Source organism: Phocoena phocoena, chromosome 7 (assembly GCF_963924675.1).
Source record: "Phocoena phocoena chromosome 7, mPhoPho1.1, whole genome shotgun sequence".
Classification (NCBI taxonomy): Eukaryota; Metazoa; Chordata; class Mammalia; order Artiodactyla; family Phocoenidae; genus Phocoena; species Phocoena phocoena.
This window is the reverse complement of record NC_089225.1, coordinates 25,950,033-25,973,288: the sequence shown is the minus strand read 5'-3', so window position 1 is coordinate 25,973,288 and position 23,256 is coordinate 25,950,033. Positions and strand designations below refer to the sequence as shown.

General features: G+C 34.6%; 1 protein-coding gene across 1 annotated transcript in view; it reads left to right on the top strand.

Annotated features, from left to right (window-relative positions):
• The window catches only part of LRP1B (LDL receptor related protein 1B), a 1,473,103-nt gene that overhangs the window by 1,174,651 nt on the left and 275,196 nt on the right, over positions 1–23,256 (top strand). The window contains exons 44-47 of the mRNA XM_065880137.1: positions 11,369–11,561; positions 12,194–12,319; positions 16,057–16,185; positions 18,361–18,480. Coding sequence (XP_065736209.1) covers positions 11,369–11,561; positions 12,194–12,319; positions 16,057–16,185; positions 18,361–18,480 — 568 coding nt within the window. The remainder of the gene's footprint in view (positions 1–11,368; positions 11,562–12,193; positions 12,320–16,056; positions 16,186–18,360; positions 18,481–23,256) is intronic.

Genomic DNA, 23,256 nt, shown 5'->3' with positions numbered 1-23,256 from the left:
GTAAGAAGGTTGTTACATTTACTCACTTTGTTTTTACATTGGTATTATTTTTAAATTTTTGTTTTGAATTTCTGCTTCATCTAATAGCCTCCTATTGAATAAAATGAATTTTATTGGGACACATTTTTAAAGCATATTTCTCAATTTAAGGGCTTATAGGAATTCAGATTTAACAACTGTGCAAGACTTTTTGCAATTCTAAAAATAAACAGCATTAGAAAAAATATCACTCAAGAAACTGATGACAGTGTTTGCTTCTAAGGAAAAAGATGTGAGGTTGGAAGTTGGAGGTGGGAAGGAGTGTGTGCATAATTATTGTGATTGTTAAAAATAAGTGAATTTGATTGAAATAGAAAACAATATGCATAATTAAGGAAGGTGTGTATATGAAAGTACAAAGTCATGCAGCTAGATCCTACAGTAGTTTTTGCTGAGTTTTAGTTTTTTTTTTTAAGTATGTCTTTTAATTTGATTAATCAAGAAGAATTTTAGGATGACATTGCCACATATTTATGAAAATTCAAATGTATTTTAATAACTCACCTTCCCATCATTACATATACATTTATAAATATGCCCATATTTATTAAAGTGACCCTGGAGCAGCCTATGGCTATGTGTGTAACATTTAAAAGGTACAGCATATCAATAATATAATAATATTTTATATTATGATTTTATATACATACAATTTTTATATTATATAAATAAAATGGTTAGGTAAACATTTTGGATATAACCTTCCATCACAAATCTTTTGTCACTTGTCAGAGCGATATTTAACAAATCAAATGAGGTTTGGTTTTTTGTTTTGTTTGTTTTGGCTAGTAATCATAAGAATGTTCAGAACAGCATGAACATCCCTCTCCCTACATACACAACAAGCAAAAATCTTTTATTTCCGGAATTGTAAATCTTGCACCTGCTCAGTGTAACTCCATCACTTGCAGTTCCAATACTGAAGGTGATAGGAGTTTCAAGATGGCCAGTGTCCATGTCATATGACTTACTTAATTAAAATCACTGCTTTTCAATTTTACCTCAAAATTAATAGGTAGGCATAATAATATTTGTAACCCTTAGTAGAACTTTCCAGATGACATGGGAGAAAAAAAAACAGAACTCAAGAATTTTGTCAAGGCAGACATTAATTTTACCTCTAAGCATAAGTTTAATGACATGGTAATCTCAGAAGTTGCAAAAGCATTAAATTTACAAATGGAAATCTATTCTAAAAGTTTATTTTAGAATAGTTTGTAACATTAAAAAAAATAAGGATAAAACTCAAAGTGTATTTAAGGTTCTAAACCCACCTTTACAAACCTATTTAAATCCTACTGCATTCATGCAAAAATAATTATAGCTAACATTTATGAAAGCTTACTATGTAATCATGCTAGTATTTTCTGAATATCGTTTAACATTTTCTGAAATTCTATGATAAATATTAATTCCGCTTTTGTCATTTTAAAGATGAGGAAAGAGAGGCCCGGAGAAGTGAAATAATAAGCCCCAAGTCACACAATAAGAGGACGTGCTAGACATGATTGCAAATATTCTAACTCCAGAGTCTAGGCTCATAGTCCTAGGCTAACCTTTCTTTTTAAATGTAGTAAGAGTTAAGTTAATCTGTTTCTGGCCTTTCCCTTGACAGTTGTATTCACATAATCACATACACTGAAAAACAAATATTCATGCATACAAACAATTATCCTTTCATGCAGGACAATTTTTTAACTTCTTACAATGTAGCATTTAAAGTAATATTTAATTTTTTTTGATATTCAGTAAATCCTAATTAAAAAAATTAAGACTGGTAATTCAGTATGGCTTGGACATAGGAGGTGTTTTTTGTTTGTTTTTTTGTGGTACGTGGGCCTCTTCCTTCTGTGGCCTCTCCCGTTGCGGAGCACAGGCTCTGGACGCGCAGGCTCAGCGGCCATGGCTCACGGGCCCAGCCGCTCCGCGGCATGTGGGATCTTCCCAGACCGGGACACGAACCCGTGTCCCCTGCATCAGCAGGCGGACTCTCAACCACTGTGCCACCAGGGAAGCCCATATAGGAGGTTTTGACTTAACGTATTACTTTGACTAGCTCTTCACTTTTTCTACTAAAATATTAAAAAGGAGGGTTGTATTTAGACAATGACCTAGAGAGTAACAGTATTGAAATATTTGTCAAAGGCATGAATGTGATCCTGAGATTATGTTTACCATTCTTCAGTAAAACATAAATGTTGGTAATACAATTTTATAAAGAAAAAAGTTTATTTTTCTGTACATAAGCAAATAAAGTACAAAGTTGAGTTCTAAGTTCATATAAATGTACATTAAAAAAAAGAAGAGGAAGAAATAACCACAAACACAGGGAAAGAAATAAACACAAACAAGGGGGAAATGTTTTTTAAATCACTCATTTATTTATTGATTTGATCAATAAATAATCATTGAAGGCTTCCCTGGTGGCACAGTGGTTGGGAGTCTGCCTGCCAATGCAGGGGACACGGGTTTGTGCCCTGGTCCGGGAGAATCCCACATGCTGCGGAGCAACTAAGCCCATGCACCACAGCTACTAAGCCTGTACTCTGGAGCCCATGGGCCACAACTACTGAGCCCGCGTGCCACAACTGCTGAAGCCCGCATGCCTAGAGCCCGTGCTCCGCAACAGGAGAGGCCGCCGCAGTGGGAGGCCTGTGCACCTCAGCAAGGAGTGGCCCCTGCTCCCGCAACTGGAGAGAGACCACACGCAGCAACGAAGACCCAACACAGCCAAAAATAAATAAATAAATAAATGTTAAAAAAAAATCATTGAATGTTAAATACGTTCTATTGTATTTATCTATGGATAAAAATCTATTTATCTATGGAAAAAATACAAGCTTTTGGGCTTCCCTGGTGGCGCAGTGGTTGGGAGTCCGCCTGTCGATGCGGGGGACGTGGGTTCATGCCCCGGTCCGGGAGGATCCCACATGCCACTGAGCGGCTGGGCCCATGAGCCATGGTCACTGGGCCTGTGCATCCGGAGCCTGTGCTCCGCAGCGGGAGAGGCCACAACGTTGAGAGGCCCGCGTACAGCAAAAAAGCAAACAAACAAACAAAAACAAAATACAAGCTCTTATGATATCCTCTGATGAGTGTTATAATGAATGTGTATAGAAACTGTCTGGATATGCAGAAGAAGCCATTTTGCTTTGGGCAGCTGGGAAGGGTTTCCCAAAGGAAGTCACCCTTGAATTGGGTCTCACAATGAATGGTTTTGGAAGGAATTCAAAGCAGAAGGAACTAACTGAAAAATATATTTAGTTTTTTTTTTTAACGTTTACTCTTTATTGATACAAATCAGCTTATGAATCTCAAACTGTCTAAATATATCTAAATCAGAATTTTGGATAAGCTATAATTTTAATAACTATAATCAAATGTGAAGCCAAGACAATCATAATGTTAGAAACTTGCTCAAATTCCATTCAGAAGTGGCTTTAACACTTCAGGAATATCACGGTTTTTCTTCTCATTAGTTTTCTGTGTGACCTAAGGGAATATATTATCCATTCTCTTTCTTTGGGAAAGGAGCTGAGTCATTACCTTTTATTATCCTATTTTACAGATTAAGAGTCTGAGTTCCAAGAAGCCAAAAAGCTATCCAGGGAAAAATAATGAGTCTCAGAATAGGGTTCTTTCTACTACTTCTCTAATGCATATCTACAGATATTTTCTCCATCCATCTCCATGTTCTCTTCCCCCTGAAGGTTTACCTGTGTGGTCAAATGGCTTCCTTGTCCTCTGGCCTTTGGTTGAGTGTGATCAACAGAGAGATCAGAAAGAGAGAGTGTGAAATCAAAGTAATTCATTCTCTAATCTCTCTCAGAAGGGTCTGCCTCTCTAACAAAGGCTGGTAACTCCTCTCACACAATAGGCAGTCTTTTAGATGACTGCTATGAATGTTGTTCTTTTCAAATTTGGTTGGACACTACTGACATTTAGATATTTTATATTTGTTCTGCAAACTCACTCAGGCAAGTTAAATATAGCCATCTATTCTTAAGTTAAATATTTCTCAGTTTTAAGTTGCTGATTTACCACATCACCATTCTCTCCCAGGCTAAAGCAACTGCAATTGTTTCTCTGCAATCTGTAACACTTTGTCATGCCTGGCCATGGCAGGGGCCAAGTTGTCATTTCTCATAATGATCATTTATGATCTTGTCAGTGAGGCAATCAGCTGGGGTGTTTGGGAAGCTTCTTGTTTACTTGGCTTTTAAATTGTTTGGTTTAACATTTAGCATCTGGGTGTTGGAAATATGGTCTGGCTTATAAAACTGAATGTTTTTATTCCTTGATTAGTTGCCGTGCTTCTACCAATAAAGCTCCGGTGAAGTTTCAAGATAGGAAAGGCATATTTTTAGTGACTAAATTCCCTGACATATAACTTCAAGTCAATTGAAGTTGAAGTTGTGGATTACCAATTTAATTGTCCATCTATGAGGACACATGTGAGGTTACGTGACTTTGTCAAGAAATGCATTATCTGAATGAACATGACTATTTTGAAACATGAACCTATTTATAGGTTCAAGGTTAAAGTGCCTGAAAATTATGCCATAATGGTATATTATTACCACATAACATGGTAGAGTGTAATTTATGAGGACAAAGCTTTTGCATTGTAAATAAAGATGCTGATTAGGCTTGCAAGGTACAGTATTTATGAAATTATGATAAAAATGTTTAATAGGGAGATGAGAAAGTGTAATTTAGTGTATTTCACTTCTCTTTTCCTCATTGAACTCTGACCAGTGAAATGTCTAAAGTCAGCTCAATTCTTAGTGGAACGTATTGTACCCTATGAAAGTAACATGCATAATTATAGACTGAGTTTAATGTTGCTTTTTTCCCTTTTCTGTGTGTCAGCAGAAGTAAAGAAGTAAACTACTAAGTTCAATCCGTATTAAAATTTATAAAAGTTGCTATATACCAAATGACTTTTGGTAACAACATAGAAAAACTTTCATTGTCATAAGAATAACTATTCCTTATCCATAAAAAAACAACTATTTTTATTTATGTTTAACTAACATAATTTATTTTTCATTCTTAGTGATTTAGCAATGTTTACTGAATGTCTATTTTGTTCACATAAAATATACTGAATAGAAAAGGGGATCAAAGAGATTACTACTACTCCTAACTTGAAGGAGCATAGATTTAATAATAAGGACAGCACGTACACATCTGCTAATATCAAAGAGTTTCTCCTGTCTCTTTAACCAAGGCAAATTTTATATATAAAATTTAATTCAAATCTTAGTTGCTTTGGGTCTGAAATAGCCTCAAAGCATTGAGTAAATCTGTGACCTTGGGCTGATTACGTAAGCTTGTTAAGCTTCAATCCTCATCAATAAAAGGTGGATTGGAATAGTATCTACCATATAGGGTAGAGTGAGATTAAATTTGGTATGATACATACACATCCTGTATGTTGTAAGCATTCATGAAGTGTTAGCTCTTATTATTTACTAAAACAATGGTAAAATGACAATTGAGTGAATGAATGAGTGACGAAAACCCTTGTGGGTTCTGGTAGAAAGGGAAATAGAGAGTCCTTAGTTTGTAAATACTCCCCTAATATTTGTATTCTTTACCTTTCTTACTCAAAATATCATAAGTATTATCCTTTGTCTGGAAAAATGCAGTTGATCTTAACTGGTGTCCCTGAAACTCTTTTTGTTCTTATCTGATCTAATCTCTACACCAGAGGCAAAATAATCTTTACTAACGAATAATGACCTTAAAGTGCTTAAAATTTTTTTTTTTAATTTACCATTACTTTCAGAACAGAACTCAGACTCACAACCTTGGCCTATAGGAAGAAAGGTCCTACATATTTGCCCTTCTGGCCTTTCTCACCAAGCTCATCATGGGATCCTCTCCCCAGATGTCTGAGTGTTAATAATGCTCACTTAACCTTTGCTCTTTTTCCCAGCATTTCATGTTCCCCCTTCCTCTTGCCTTTTGCACCATGTATTCCCTCTGCCAAAAGCTTCTCCTTCTCTTTCCCATCCTATCGCCTATTCATCCTTCCTTTTCTCAGGAAAATCTTCCCAGAAAGCACAGTATAGAAGTTATTTTCTTAACAAGCAATCTTTATTATGTTGATTCAAAAGAATAGTTACTGAAATTTAAAGCAGATATAAATCTTAAAGCCTGGCTCTTCAAAAAGGAAAAAGTAAAACTGTCTTAATCAGCCATGGCTGCTCTAACAAAATACCATACACTGGGTGGTTTAAACAATAGACATTTATTTCTCAGGGTTCCAGGCTGAGAAATCTGAGATCAGCATGCCAGCACATTTGGGCTCAAGTGACAGACCTCTTTCTGGCTTGCAGCAGCTCCTTTCTTGCTGTGTATCCTCTCACGAAGGAGAACAAGAGAGATCTTTTCCTCTTCATATAAGGACACTAATCCCATCACAGGGACCTCACCCTCATGACCTCATCTATACTTAATTACCTCCCAAATGTTCCACCTACAAGTATCACATGGTGGGTTAAGATTTCAACATATGAATTTTGGGGAGACACAAACATTCAGTCCATAACATTGTTACAGGTGATCTTTTATACTCATGAAATATTGACTAGGGAATAACATGTTATTTCCAAAGAAATACAAATGAGGAATATTAAACTAGTACACTTACTAAATATCAGCCATCTTTTCAGATTTCCAATAGGGCAAAAAAGTGCATTTTAGCATTAGTTTTCCCCATGCTCGTGTGTGTGTGTGTGTGTGTGTGTGTGTGTGTGTGTGTGTGTGTGTGTGTGTGTTTGGAAGGGTGGAGGTTAGGTGAAAACCACTATTATACAGCAACATGACCTGCACTTAGATTAGTAAAATTGTTCTAAGAACAGGAGAACATTTGGAAAAATTATCTTGTCCCTCTGTAATATAAGATGTTCTAATGTATTACAGATCAAGAAAGACATCTTTTTCCCCTCTTTAAAGAGGTTGAAGATTTTAAAATTGATTTTACTTATATCTCAAGAAACTTTGGAGTGCTCATGTGCCTGTCAATTTGTAAAGAAAAAAATATATATATATTCTTTAATCCAAAATGATAAGTAATTAGATCTGTGTGGTAAGATTATTATTTATTTTCTTTTGTACTTTTCTCTATTTTATAATTCTTGTTTTTTAAAGTGAGCTCCCAAACAGCAGCATCAACAGCACCTGGAAGTTTGTTAGAAATGAAGAATCTGAGGTTCCACCCCTAACCTAGTAAATCAGAATATGAATTTTAACAAATCTCAAAGTGAATTGCATGTACATTAAAACTTGAGAAATGTTGCTCTATAGAACAGAAAATACTTATATATTCAGAATAAAAATGAAGTAATTGTTTTTATAAGAGGGTAATTACCAGTTAATTCAGAATGACTGAGGAAAAATTTGGGAAATCAGGAAGATGACATTGCTAATTACCTCATAATAATTTAGAATTTGATATAGGATGGGGTAAAGAGAGGGGACTATTTTTTTTTTAAACTACCACATTCCAAAGATTATCTGTTTTCTCCAAACCACATCAATTTTAGTAGTCAGTAAATGATTTAATCCTAGAATGTATTAATTCCTAAGAAGGCAACTTGTGGCACCAGGAAGGGTATTTCCCAAATATTTGTTTCTTTGTGACCATTCCCATGCAGTCATCATTCCTGTGAAAATTCCTTTTTTATTTATTTTATCTGATTACAGGGAAAAGTAATGTAGCTAGGTCTCTGCTTGGCATATTTAATATTCCAAGGCAAATAATCAAATTGATTCATTTCTATAAAAATATTACTATTGAGGTTTCTAAATTTGAGTTTTATACAAAAATAATTATTTTATAACAGATCTGGAGGCAAAAATCACAAAAATTAATATCAAACTTATCTCTGAAAGCTAAATTAAATAAATACAAACATATATGTATATATACATATGGATATATATAAATATAAGATGTTCAAAATATTTCTATATATATCCTTATAACAGCCCTGTGAAGTTGTTAAAGCAGGTTTTAATCAGCCCCATCTTAAAGATGAGCAAACTAAAATAAAAAAAAAAGTGAAACATCTTCCCCAAATCTACTCTGCTCAAGAATGACCATACTGCCATTTGAATGTAGGCCCTCTGAGCCCTTCCCATTATACCACAATGGTTTCTAAAATGGAGGTGACTGAGTAAATTCTATAGTTCTGAATTGGATGTTGATTATCAAGCCCTCCTGATTAGGATGTTGATAAGGCAAAAAGCCCATTTCTTTATTCTAGGTATGCCACGACATCTCTATTCATGTAATTTGTCCACAGTAGGGAGGCAAAGCTTTCTTCTAAATGAAACCAAACAAAATAAAATAAACTACATCAATGCCTTTAAAGCTGTTCCTTGAAGTTCTTGCTGCCTTAGAGGCAAATTCTTGTAGATTTCTTAGCTTCTCTAAGGCTTAAGGTCCTTTTTTTCCTCTCTTCTTTTGTATGTTTACTGTTCAATTCCTAAAATTATTTCTCATCTCTTTGCTACAAGAGAAAACTCATGTTAGTTTCTCTCTTCTAGAAATCTGAGCATTTCATTCAACTAACAAGGGTGTGCTCACATTTAAACCATCCCTCTGTTCATTCACTAATTTGCTAAAGAGTTCAGAGGAACTATTTGGATAGGTCACCTATGGATTAGATTTAGAAGCAAAAGCAAAGTAAAATGACTAGACAGTAAAAACATCTATTTTCTGATGTATCCTGTCCTTCCAAATGTAGTTGCAGTCCCATATATTTACCTAATATTACTTCTGAAAATATTTTAAAGAAATTTTTGGCCTTTATTTAAAAAAAATTATTTAGATCTGAGTGACATGCACTAAAATGTAAATATTTAAAGTTTAAAAGTCTTCATACACACACACACACACACAAACACCCATATTATCTGTGAGTCCACCATCACATCAAGATAATGAGCATATCAATGACCCCAACACATTTCTTCATTTCCTTTTTTAATCCTTCTTTTTCCACCCTACCGCTTCCCACTCTGTCCACAGGAAGCACTGTTTCTTTTTTGTCACTACAGGTTAGTTTGCATTTTGTAGAAGTTTATATGAATGGTATGATATACCTGTACTCCCTTTTGTCTGGCTTCTTTCGCTCAGCATAATTATTTTGAAATTTATCCACAGTGTTACATACATCAATAATTCATCCTTTTTTTTTTTTTCTCAGTAGTATTACATTGAATGTGTTAAGGAAAAAATATCCATGACTCCTGTTAAAATGATAAAGGGGACTTTATTCAGGACTATCAGGATAGGTATATAGAGGCAACTGCAGTGGGGTTTTGCAGTAGAGGAGAGGAATTGAGGTCAACTCTAAATACAAGGAAAAGTAGAAATTTATAGCCAGGGAGTGAATGGGCTGTGAGTGGATGGACAATTACTAAGAGGAAATATCAGAGGTAAGGGACAGCCCCAGCTTTAAGATGAGCAAACTAAAATTCAAAAAAAAAGTGAAACATCTTCCCCAAATGCACTAAACTGACCTAACAAGATTCTTGGTGAAGGCAGGCCTAGGTGATCGATCAGACTTTGATCCCCAATCTGAATGCTTTTTATTTTTGTTTTCTTGCCTCATTATACTGGCTAGAAATTCGAGGACAATGTTGGGTAGAAGTAGTAAGAATGATTTTTCCTGTCTTATTCCTAGTTTTATTTCTATTCATATTTTTAGTCTGAGTTTCTATCAGGAATGCATATTAGATCCAACCAATAAATTCTCTGTACTGAGACCTTCATATGAGTTTTCTTATTTTGCGTGTTATACTGATAGGATTTTAAAATGTTAAATAACTCTGTATTCCTTGGATAAAACTCACTTCATCATTATGTGTTTTTCATTTTATTGATATCAAAGAGCCATCTTTTAGTTTCATTGATTTTCCTCTGATTTTTTCCTGTTTTCTATTTCCTTGCTTTCTCTTCTGATTTTTATTTTGTTTTCCTTTATTTTGGATTTAACTTACATTTTCTCTTCTACTTTCTTAAGGTGGAAGCTGAGGTCACAGATTTGCGACTTTTCTTCTCTTTTTCCATAGTAGTTTAGTGGTAAAATTTTACATATTACCATTAAAATTCTTGAGCATTCTTTTGGGAAACAGTTAAGCTACCTGGAAAGAGTTTGATCCTTTCAGGATTTGCTGTTAAGGTTTGAGAGACTGGAGTAGAACAGAGTTTAGGGTTAATTATTCCCCGCTGCTGAGCCAAGACCCTTCCAAGTACTCTACGCAGAGTCCCATGAATTACAAAGATTTTAAGTCTGGTTGGCATTAACAAGTGTGATTCTTGGACCCACGTAAATTTTGGAAACTCTTCTCTCTAATCCTTTTGCAAGACTCTTTCACCAGCTTGCAGTAACTGTCTCACATACTGTGCTTAATACTCCAGGAGGACCCTGTGCAGATATCCAGAGGTCTCTCTCTGTTGCCTTCTTCTCTCCAACACTCTGCCTTGTAAGAGCTAACCATATTACCCTCCCGTAACTCTCAGCTATATCCACTCAGAGAGTTCCCTGGACTCTGTTGGGTTTCTTTGCACTGTGTTGCTACCTGGAATCTGTCTCAGGCTATAAACAGTGGAGGTTATGGGACTCACTTGGTTTATTTCCTGTTACTCAGGAATCACTGTCCTTCCTTACCTGATATCCAATGTGTTGAAAAGCCTCCTTTTATATATATATATATATATATATATATTTTTTTTTTTTTTTTTTTTTTTTTCGTTGTTTTATTGAGAAGGATAATCTACACCCTTTTACTTCATCTTGGTCTGAGTGAAACTTTTTGGTCTTTGCTTTTAAACTTTTATTGCCAATACATGTATATCTGGTTAACTTATTCATGTTGTAAGCTTCCTAAAGGAATAACCTGGATCAGTTGAACTTTATATTCTGTATATAGTTCTGAGAGCTTAGTGAGTGTTTACTGTATATCTAAAGATTTCTTAATAATGATAAATAAATGTTTAATACTAATAGTCTCATATTGTTGTCATGATGATTTTGGTTTATAATGCTAAATAGACACAGCTGCTTAAACAAACTGAATGATTATTAAATAGAAATATACTGCAAAATATTAAGTAAACATTGCAGAAACTAAGGATGGTTAAGACATTTAAAATAAACTATAAACACATTATGATAATACATTTAGTGAAATGTATTTTTATCTGATTATTTCAATAATCAGAAATAATCTTAATCTCTTTTCTTTTGAGCAAAAACAGATGAGGATATCTTCATTTAAAAAAATATGATATTTTACTTTATTCCAGGTGATTGTCAAATCTGGGCCAGGGGCTTTTCTCAGTTTGGCTGTTTATGACAATTATATCTTCTGGTCAGACTGGGGAAGAAGAGCTATCCTGCGTTCCAACAAGTACACGGGAGGAGATACAAAAATTCTTCGTTCTGATATTCCACATCAACCAATGGGTATCATAGCTGTTGCCAACGACACCAATAGCTGTAAGTTACAATATTTATTTGTAAGTTACAAATATATTTCTCAACTATATAATCTCTCAAAAAACGTATTTATGTTTTTAGTAATACTTAGTTGGATTTTGTTTTCTTACTGTTTCTGGGGCTAGTGTTCAGGCTTTGACTATCTAATATATTGAAATTATCTGAAAGTTTTATGGAAAATTTTGTAGTTCTTAATTTATCACCAGAGGAACAATTCATTTTTAATTATTTGCTTCTGGATTTCTATTTCATACTTGCTCACTCCTCATATTTTTGAACATTCAGATCGTTTCCAAGAAAATAATACTTGTTGATAAACAAGCTTTGCATCTGGCCTTAAAATTTTTTTAATCACTGGAATACCTACAATATTGCAGTCTGCAGTACACATGTGGTTTCTAGAGGTACTAGTGCATTGAACGACAAATATGTTAGAAAATGTAGAGATTTATTACATATTTTTAATGTTCTTATCTTTTGGAATGTTTAGATTTGTTTAAAAATCCCAAATCTTCCTTGTTCATGAGATATTTTTGAGAGATTGAGGCTGTCTAGCAGTTTACTGTTAATCTATATTAACATAGACTAGGAATTCAATATAAAATGTCACCAGTAAAACCTGTTCATTGCAGGTGAACTTTCTCCATGTGCGTTACTGAATGGAGGTTGCCATGACCTGTGCCTTTTAACTCCTAATGGAAGAGTGAACTGTTCCTGCAGGGGGGATAGAATATTGCTGAATGACAACAGATGTGTGAGTAAGTAAAGAGAATTGAAATGTGATATAACTGCTCAAAATGGCACACATGGACCTTGAAATTGTTTGAGTATATTTATGAAGTTGTACTATTAGAGGCCTGGTTGTCTTATCTCTCCCTTCTAAAAAGAACTCAGTTTACCATTCTACCTATAGCACCATGTGATAGGTAATGATAACCCAAACAGTGACAAATGTTGTGTCCCCCTGATTCTGGGCTGGAAGATGTTGGATTAGCTAGCGAAATACCTACAAGCAATGATCATCTGAAAACTTGTGTTTATGACTTTGAGGATTCAGTCAATAGCGAAATTAATTAAAGCTGAAATAAAGCAGTGTATAGGCAGTAGCTTAGTAGCTTTGTAGTAAACCCATTCACAATCCATCAGACTATGTAAATGAGAAAAAATGGCTCCCACAGTTTATTTGTAATCATTTCCAAACTGTTAATTAAAAATGTAACGTTGCAGCCTTGCATGGTTTATATCTCCCAAAGGCATTGCAATCTTTAATTAGTACCATTACAATAAATACTTACTAACAGCTAAGTTACCAAAACTGTTTCCACTATAAATAAGGGTTCAAGTGTTCCAATACTGCCATGAAAAATTAGCCAGCAACGTAAAAAGGGTTAATTTCTCTTTAATATTAAGACTATTCATGAGTAAGAAAGATGGGAGAGAAGCATCTTGGAAAATTGGAAATTGGTGAACTCACTCTTAGGATGTGTCAATTTTTGACATATTTTTTCTCCTCATCTGTATCCTCATCTCATATACTTCCTCTTAGAAAATCAATAGAGCTGCATATATCTACATTATAAAAATTAGTATCATAAGCTGTATTTTTCATTTTTAGTCTTCTTTTGGTCTTTATATACCAAGATGTTCTCTTTTGCCTGTTCTTTATTTTAATATGAGCACTTTGTCATCGTTTTCTTTACTTTGAAAACTACTGCACCTAATGCAAGAACATATACGTATTTTCTCACTTTGCAAATTGGTACCAGAACCCAAAAGGGCATCTCTTAGCAAAAGAAGTAAAAGACTTTTATTTAAGAATGTGCCAAAGAAAACAAGGGAATGGTGTAATTGTTCAGAAGATAGCAAATTTCAATAATTCGGGCCACAAATTCCCACATTTCTTCATCACCTAACACTTCCCTGAATTGCTCACGCAATTGCTTAAACTCTCTCTTTCAGTTTGCCTTTGTGGTTTCAGCTGTAATGGCCTGGATCTGATGCTATCTGTAAGCCTGGAGTTTTAGCCATGCATTAGAATCACTCATGTTTCTTTCACAGGTCACTACAGGCCAGTAGTAAACCAATGCCTTTAGTCAGAACAGCAAGGCTTATTTGTATACAACGGATGCCTGTCATTGCTGAAATATAGATTAGATACATCTATCCCTACTAAGCCACCTGCTTCTCACTGTTGATGAGAGGGAATGAATCAGACAGAAAACTATAGTTTTAAACAAGCATAGTTGTATTCACATAGAACTGTAGAGTGATATTGCATTCCTCAGAGCTGACATACCTTTACAGAAGTATCTTGTATCCGCTGTGCATTCACATTGAAATCCTGTGGTCCAGCAGAGAGATTGAAAAGTAACTCTTGGCTTCTTTTTGTCAAGTCCATCTTTAGGAAATGAGGATGTTTCTGGCATATCTGTGTCGACCTCTGAATTAGTTCACCCAGAGCAGTTTATGAATGTTAATGGCAGCATTACAGGGGTGAAGGACCATTTACTAACACCTACCCGAGGGCAAAGGAGGGAAAAGCCATTTGTTGTCATAACTCTTGACATAAAGATTAGGCAATTTCATTTTACACAACGTTGCTAGCCTTATTAAAACCCATAACAGAAATAAGAATGGCAAATATAATTAGATGAAGCAATTACCTTGTAAGAGAATTGAGGATAGCTGAACCACATTTTTTGTTTCTAGAAAGAGGAAGAAAGTACTCAATACTATTTCTTCAAATGAACATACCTAAGCAAGAATTGTGCTCATACAATGTTTGTTTTTTCATGATAAACCATATTTATCATGAATAATTTTCATTTTTTCCTTAAAGGCACAACGATTATAAAAGCAAAATATGATATTTGCCATCATAACAATTAGCTTTCACTGGAAATGAGAAATTAAACAGGATATGTTTAAAATAGACAAAATAAGTTAGGAATTCTAATGGACTCTCAGTAAACGGATGAATTTTGTTCAGTTCATGATCTAAGGTGATTGTGTGCAGTAATGTCAGCACTCTTCTTAAAGACAATAATTCTTTAAAGTTAATGATATTTTTAGATTCTTAATTCCTTGTTGCTTCCTCTAAAATGGCATTCTACCTTAGCTACTGACCAGTGAAGTTTAGACTGCGCCAAGAAAAATAAAATTACCTTTAGAGAGGGGTGCTATCATTTAAAGAGTTAAATTATAAGTCTTTAATAGGTGGATAAGATAGATATTCTAGTAAAATGAGTTAAATTCTAGGATAATAAAGAAATGAAACACTGGAAACTTTAAACAGTATTTGTGGCTGTTTAATTAATTATTCCTGAAATAAATCCTAAAAACTGATTGTAAAATTAAGTCGTGTTACCTGCATTAGTAGAAATAAATGAATTCTAATTACCTCCAACATAATTAACATGACTGACTTTCACTGTACAGTTTTTCAACAAGCAATGGAATGAGTACATGCAAGCAAATAGCATGTAATACAACCAAAACATTGCATCCCAAAAGTTTGCTAGTAAATCTATTATTTAAGAATAAAAATAAGTCTGTTTTCCCCAAGAGAGGTCTTTCTAAGACAGGGGTAACATACTGGCACTCCAGGGATGAAACCTAACTGTAGAAAAGCTCACAAGTTGGGCAAACCACATAAAAACTCAGGCTTTTAATTTCTTATAAAAATCCTGACATTTAGAAGTGGGACAATATGGCAGTAGTCCACTGGAGCCCATAAGCATCTGGTGCACATGCTTTCCAGTTTATCATTGTCCTCCCCAGCACATCCTACAGATTCCCATGCATTTCAAGGAGAAGGTACTGATCACGTGTGGCAGGAAGAGAGGGTCTGCTCCCTGGTACTTCTCACCATGGATAGAGCAAGAGGCTGATGAAAGTAATTTCAGCAATTCCAGTACTTCTGATTGATAGAAACTGCTACAGAGATTTCTTCAGCAGGTAGTTGGGGAGGAAGACCAGTTGGAGGTGAGATTTGTAATGAATAAATTCAAGCATTCAAAGATAAGAACTCTATATACTGGAAAATTTCAATGTATTGAAGAATACATGAGATTTCAATAAGAAAATACAAAAATACTCTCAGTATGTACAGACCTTATTTAACTGGCTCTTTTTAAAAATTTATTTTTAACATACACTGTTAAGCAAGATTCATAAATATAGTCCCCCAGATTTAAACCCCTCCTTCTTTCCATGCATGTACAGTCACCAAATAATTAACAAAATACACAAATAAGCATAAAAGAAAAATAAAGTCAGGCAATTCCCAAAAATTTGCAAAGGGAGGTTGAAGACAGCACAATAAAAAGTGTTCCTCTTAATTTTTTTGTAAAGAAATGCCATAAACCACTGTCCTTTATTAATTTTATATTTAGATAAATTTTAGTTTATTTTTATAATTAAGATTAAGGGAAACAGTTGTCATGACATCAAAAATGTTTGTTATTGTATAAAACGTTGGCTTTTTTCCTTTCAGCTAAAAATTCTTCCTGCAATATTTATTCAGAGTTTGAGTGTGGAAATGGAGAATGTATTGATTACCAGCTCACCTGTGATGGCATTCCTCATTGTAAGGATAAATCTGATGAAAAACTGCTCTACTGTGGTGAGTTTCCAATGTATGACTTACTCATTTCAGAATGTAATTCTTTTTATAGCTTTTGGTGTGATTGTCTCCATTTGGTTTATGTGTATGATTTCCTTAATGCCTCTCATTAACATGTAGATCTAAGGCAAATTATTTGGCTTTGTTCTTATTCAAATGGGGCACCATATTTCCTACCCAAAACACATGATATTCATTGAAGAATTTCCTCATGGTTTTCCATGCATGAAGTATAAATTTAAATACAGCAGGAGCCCTGTCTTTTGAGCTGCTTCATTATTCATCATTAGCAAAACGTTTTAGGCTTACATTCCTAAAAATATGTCAGAAATATCAGTTATTGGGTAGATATTGCAGGTTTACTCTGCAGCAAAAGCCCACTGTAAGTCAATAGCATGTTGTTGTGTTGATATCAAAGTCTTATTCATTCTATTTTTGCCTCCAGGATTGTCCCAGAGCTAGTGTCCTTAGGTACAAAGGCTGATTGCTTTAGCCATGGTCCCCATTAAGTGTGGAATTCCACCACCTGTGCCTCTGTAGGTGACACCAAGTGGTAGTCAACCTTTCCTTCTCCCTTGGAAGTAGAGACTGGCTTTTGGACCCTAGTAAGCAACTGTTATTTGCCTTCACTGCAACAATATTTTTCCTGAAAGTTTGTGTCTATGCAATCATTAATAGTTATTATAGAATTGATCCAGATTATTTCTAAAGTAGTCTGATTTATTTTTGTGCTGTAATACAATAGTACTGGTATTATATGCTCTGCAAAATTTAGGAATCTATATCTGGAATTGCTATATCTGGCTTCTATTTTTCTCCTTTGTTTTCTTATATTAGAGAAAGTTAAAACAAGAGGAGGATGGATTTTGGGAAATTTATGTCACTCTTTTACATTGCAGAATAAACACCCTTGGTTAAAATGACAGTCAAATGTAATTTGTCCATAATTTATATGTAACTGAAATCTTAGGGAATTTACCTCAAATGACATGTTTGCTTGAATCAACAGCTATATCCTGTACACCATGAAAATATTAAAGCATATAAAAATGTAATAATAATCAACTTACAAATTCACATTATTATGAATTGGCTTGAGAATATATTTCACATTATTTTTATCTTCTTAGAAGGCAGGTAATATTTGTGTGAGAAGGGGTTAGCAAACTTTTTCTGTAAAAGGTCAGCTTGTATTATAGGTTTTGTGGGCCATACATACTCCTGTCATATATTCTGTTTTTTTAACAATCCTTTAAAAATGTAAAAATCATTCTTAGCTTCAGAGCCATATAAAAACAGGCTGATAGGCTGCATTTGGCCTGCGGGCTGTAGTTTGACAATCTCAGGTATAGATTCCAGAGTTTAGAATCACACTTGAGGTTAAATCTTTGTTCCCAAACGTACTAGTGTGTGACTAGCATGAACAAGGGTACTGACTTCTCTATGTTTTAGTTTCTCACTACCAAGCAAATCTAGATGGGGTGATGGTTGGGAGCATTAAATAAACAAATGTACATTTACATATGCTCAATATAGAGCCTGGCACAAAATTACTTTTCAGTAAATGGCAGCTGTTATTATTGTGAGTGGTACCTTCTGCCCCAAATCAGAAAATGTCAGGAGACTCTCATTAAGGTAAATAGAATTCAGAGGCAATTATTATTCTGCTTAGAAAATTTGAATAGACATTTTAAGATTATTTCTAAGAGAAATTTATGGATAAGTAGGTGACTCTTGGATTCACTGATTCAGGGATACATGTTTCGACACTTTTTTCCTTGTTTTAAAATCTTTGTGGGGTACAAAGGAGAGAGGGGATAGGTGTTGGTGTGTCTTTATTACGTTGGAGGTAGAGATTCATTTCTTCAGATTTGAGTATGTGATACATGTTTATTTCTGCGCTAGCTTACAGAAATGCCAGAAACAATAATGTGAGTATAGTTTGACCAGGGCTCCGAGTATGAATCACTAAGGTTAAAACAGTCAGAAAGGCTTTTTACTGCATGAACTACTTGATAATGCACAGATATTCTAACCCAGAACTTGGATGCCACACGGCACTTCTTTTATAGACCCACAATCCGGTTACTATGAATGAGGTATCATCTGTGATCTTCTTTTTGTAAAAATACTTCTATAAGCCCTCCAAGTATGTGTTTTACTTTTCTGTGTAAGAAAACAGAAGCTGTCGAAGAGGTTTCAAGCCCTGCTACAATCGTCGTTGTGTTCCTCACAGCAAGTTATGTGATGGTGGAAACGACTGTGGAGACAACTCTGATGAATTAGACTGTAAAGGTACACACATATTGTATCAGCCTCGGAATATTATCATGCTAAGTGTTTCCTAAACTCTTCCAAAGTGTGTTCCTGAGAGCACTATGGTTTTCCTCTTTTGATACATAACAACAATTAGCATCTATGGACCATACTTTGGTAAATGCTATTGGAGGGGAGTTACTAGAGTCAACTGAAAATTATGACTATATTTTCTGTTTCTATTTCTTTCTTTGCTCACTTCAAAATTCTTTCTCACCTTTTCAGTTCAACCACCCTATTTATGGGACATTTCTACCAGAATATATTAATACTGAATCTACTGCTCCAAAATGTCCCCCTTCATTCCTTAATTCTCTCTCCTACCCATGCTCTCATCATTTTCCTACTTATTGGACACGAAACCTTGGTACTATCCTTGGTTCCTCCTTCCACCATGTTTTATGACCCACATGTCCAATCATCAACAAATCTTCCAATTCTTTGAGATAGATTCCCCTTCAATCTACCTTGAGCCTGGATTAACAAAGTAGCCCTTTCATTGGTCTCCCTGTTTCTACTCTTTCCAGTAAATCTGAATTTTTAGTCATGCTAAAAGTAACTAACAGTCATCATAGTAACGATTGTGACACATCAGCAACCAGACTACCTGGGATAGAACCCCAGCCCCACCACTAACTGCATGACTTTAGATAAAGTACTTAACCAACCCGTGGCTCAGTTTCCCAAGCTGTAAGAAAAAGAGACAATAGTTAAATAAGTATATCAGTATTAGAATAGAACTTGGCATATAGTAAATGCTATGTAAACATTTACTTTTTTATCACTTCCCAGATAAAGCATCCCAATGTTTGCAGAATAAGTGACAAGTTTTTAGTCTGACATTTAAGGTCTCCTAAAACCTGGATCCAACAGATCTTTCCAAACAATTTACCTTTAAAAATCTTTCCATCCATTGAAATACTTTATTGGGTAAAATTCATTAAAGACTGAGACAAAAAATTTGTGAGTTCTATGTGTGCCCTCAAGTAGTTCAAACTCTAAGTGAAAGATAGTCATTTAAACAGGTGAAGATGAATATAAGGTGCTATGATTGCACTATTAAGAACACAGTTTTGTTTTGTTTTTGGGGGGCTTGAAAGTATCCTGAAAGGTTTCATAGACTAGATTAAATTTAAGCTGAGTCTTAAAGTATAAATAAGGTAGAATGATCAAAATAGAAGAGAATTCCAAGTAGAAGGACCAATAATGAAAACTGCAAGTAATTTGATATGGTTAGAGCCAGACTGCATAATGGGGAGTGGTGAAAAAAATGAGGCAAGTTAGAAGAAAGAACCAGGAAATGAAGATTTTTTTTTGGTGCCATGTTAAAGAACATGACCTTTATCTTGCAGTCACCAGAAAGTTTAAAAAAAGCGGGGAAAAAACCTATGGTTTTAGAATGAAAACTCTAATACTGAGATCAGAAGGACAAAACAGTAGCCTGTTACAGCAGCCAAAGCTAAAAATAGAGAGACAGATATAACAGCCTTTTAAAAGGTAGCATAACAAGTCTTTTGCAGTAATAAACATGGAGGAAACATGGGAATAGAAGAGATACGTGTGTGTGTGTGTGTGTGTGTGTGTGTGTGTGTGTGTGTGTTGTATGCTTTTAAAATATTATTTGTTTTCATTAATTTTTAAATTTATTTTTGTGTGCCTTTTGTTTGTGTTAGATGGGGATAAGATAATAAGAATAGTCCACATTCTGAGGTTGGAGCACCTGTAGATATTCAGATGGAATTGTTTGAAAGGTATATAGGTAAATATAGATCTGGAGCTCAGGTAGTAGGTTTAGACCAGAAGTATTGATTTTGGACTTCTTAAAGAGAGAGAGTTCAAAGGATGTATGGTGTAATAGTTGTTTTAAGGGAGTTCATCAGAATGACCTGTTAAAAATGAAAGATACTAATATAAAAAGGAAAAGTCCCACAGGACTAATAAAAAGAGCTTCACAAGAAATTATTTTTTCAAGAAAGGAGGATAAGTTTGCATTACAGAGAAGGCAAGAGGGCATGCATAGACTGGAGTGTCCACTGTAATTGGCAAATAGAAGATAATCTCTTGCTTGCCTTCAAGAGAGTCAGTTCAGTGCAATGGCAAGGAAAAGCCAGATCACATTGGATTGAAACAGAATATGAATGGTGCAAGAGTAAAGACAGTGAATACAGATTATTTTTTAAAAAGGTTAATGGTAAAGAAAAGATGTGTGAAGTACAGTTGTAACGAGAAGGCTATAAAAAGTTGAGGAAGTGAGTAGAATGTGTACAAATTATTTTGTAGCTGATAAAGGACTGAGAAGTTACTCTGCTGTCTTAGACTATATATGACCTTGGCCAAACACTTGAGTAGCTTACTATCTAAGTTGACACTGTAGTTTAGGAAGAGCCAAGTACATTTGAAAATTAAGTCAACTATTGTTTCATATTATTTATAAAATATTAAAAATGATAAAATGTAGTAAGATACGGGAGTAAGTAGAGGGAAATGGATAAGCATTTGGAAGAAAGGAGGAAAGGAAACTAGAAGGAGACCAGAGAATGGGTATGTTCTATTAGTTATTTGTAAGCAGGAAAGAAGAATATAATGAAAACTTTAAGCTAGGATAAAAATAAAATTATCAAGCTAGAATGTGAAGGAACTGAATAATAAATACAGAAAGTAGATTTTAAAACAAAATTCATAAAAAGAGCTACAGAACTGTAATCAGTTACTGTGGATTTTCTTGGAAAATATTTTTTTTGAAAAGCAGTAAGTAAATTAGTGTGTTTGGGTTTATGAAATATAGTACCTAGTACATGGTATGTGTTTATTAAACTCTTATGTGGCTGGTTGAAGCCATAAGTCTTCCAAAAGTGTAGATAGGTTTCATTCCGCCTACTGATATCAATATCAGCTGCTGAATAACAATAAAATAACTCAAAATGTTATTTCCCCTTTTTTAAATCTAAGCTCTCGATTTCTGTGTTATAACCATCTCAGCCATATACTTGGGGACAGAACTACTCTGAGAATCAAGTTTCTGTCAAAACTTTTCTTTTGTGATAATAATAGTAAAGAGATCATGACAATTGGATATCTTAAGAAACAACAACAAAATCTTATGCCTTGAATTTCTTCCTATCTAATGCAGTACATTTGAAACTGCAAATGCTCAAGCACACGCTATATTATATACTAAAAATTAATAAATTTGAGTAAACGGACTAGCTTCCTTAGGATAAATAAATGGGTAGCTTTTTAGATGAAAGGTTACTTATTACACTTGCATCTTTTAGATTTGATTTTTCTCTCATATTAAGATTGTTCACATGGTATCCTTGTAGGGCACATTTCATGCTATAGAGGAAAGACTTATTTGGGTCCTTTTTCCATAAGCCAGTTTCTTATAAAGCATTAATTCAGATTTGTGTCCATCAAACACATGGACACTTACAGCACTTAAAAGATAATGAAGGAAAAAGAACATGAACAGGCTCAGGAAGAATGAAAAATGAATGATTTCTCCAAGGCTTTTCTTCCAGTCACTCCTTTGTTTCTGTAGTCAGTGCAACATAGGGATGCAGTGCTTTGTTGTGTGTATATATGCACACACACGCAAACCACGTGTTATTGTTGAATGTAAATAAAGTAAAATATAACACAATTTAAACTGTACAATAAAAATGTCAATAAATAAAGAGAGATTTTGATAGGCTGTGGAGAGAGGCTATGGTGGAATCATCCGTAAATTATTTGAGGTACTATTACAGTTTTGTTTGTTTAATTTAGATGTTAATAGTAATTAACATTACTCTTTTTTAGTGCCACAAGTCAAAGAATCTATTTACAGAGTGGAAATGGATATCGCAAGGAATTATTTTTGGTTTCCTATCCTTTGGAAGCAAAGCAAAACCCCAAATCCTCATCAACCTTTTATTACTGCACCTTTATAGCAGTTCCTTTCATGACTGAGAGCTTTAGACATCAGGCTAGCTGGTGAGGATCTAAGGAGTTGTTCAGAAAGTTTATCATTCTGTATTCCTCTTCTGGTGTGTCAGAGTTTGAGTGAATAGATTTGTAGAGAGCGCATAATATCCCCCCTTTGCTCCCTGTTGAGATGAATATACTCCCTTTGAGAAGTACATGAACTTCCTTGGGCCATTTGAACACCTTTAGGTGGACTGGAGAGCTAAGTACTTCTGAGATGACCTAGAGGAGAGGAAACTGGTGAGTTTTTCTTTTTTCTTTTTTCCCAAATTCATAGCAAAACTTTGAAGATTCCACAAACAACAAGCTAAAGGAAAAGGATAAGCGTGCCTGCAGAGGAAATCATTATTCCTTCCGGGTTCTCATATCCTTAGAGCCTAAGCAGTGAATTCAATAAAAGATGTGGTTTGAAAGTAAACAGAAGAGATATAACAGCACATTTCATGTATTTTTTCCTTGTCACCTTCCCTTTGCTACAGGCTGGGTAGGAGAGTTGGAAAAGAAAACGTTGAGTTAGGTTATTTACAAGGAACATCCTAAGAACTAGGGAAAGACTAATCGATTTTATATCTTTCCTACCTGATTAAATATTTTAACTGATATGGAGAAAATAAGGTGGATTAAATAGGAAAATTAAGAAACTACATGAGGGAAAGAATGATTTTACTTTCTCTCTTGCTGCTACTTTTGAGCTACCATCCCTGTCAGATCTTCCTTTGTTGTATCTCGTTGCTATTCCTGGTGTGGCTGTGGTATATTTCCACTCGCATTTTGTAGGTGTACTTTTTC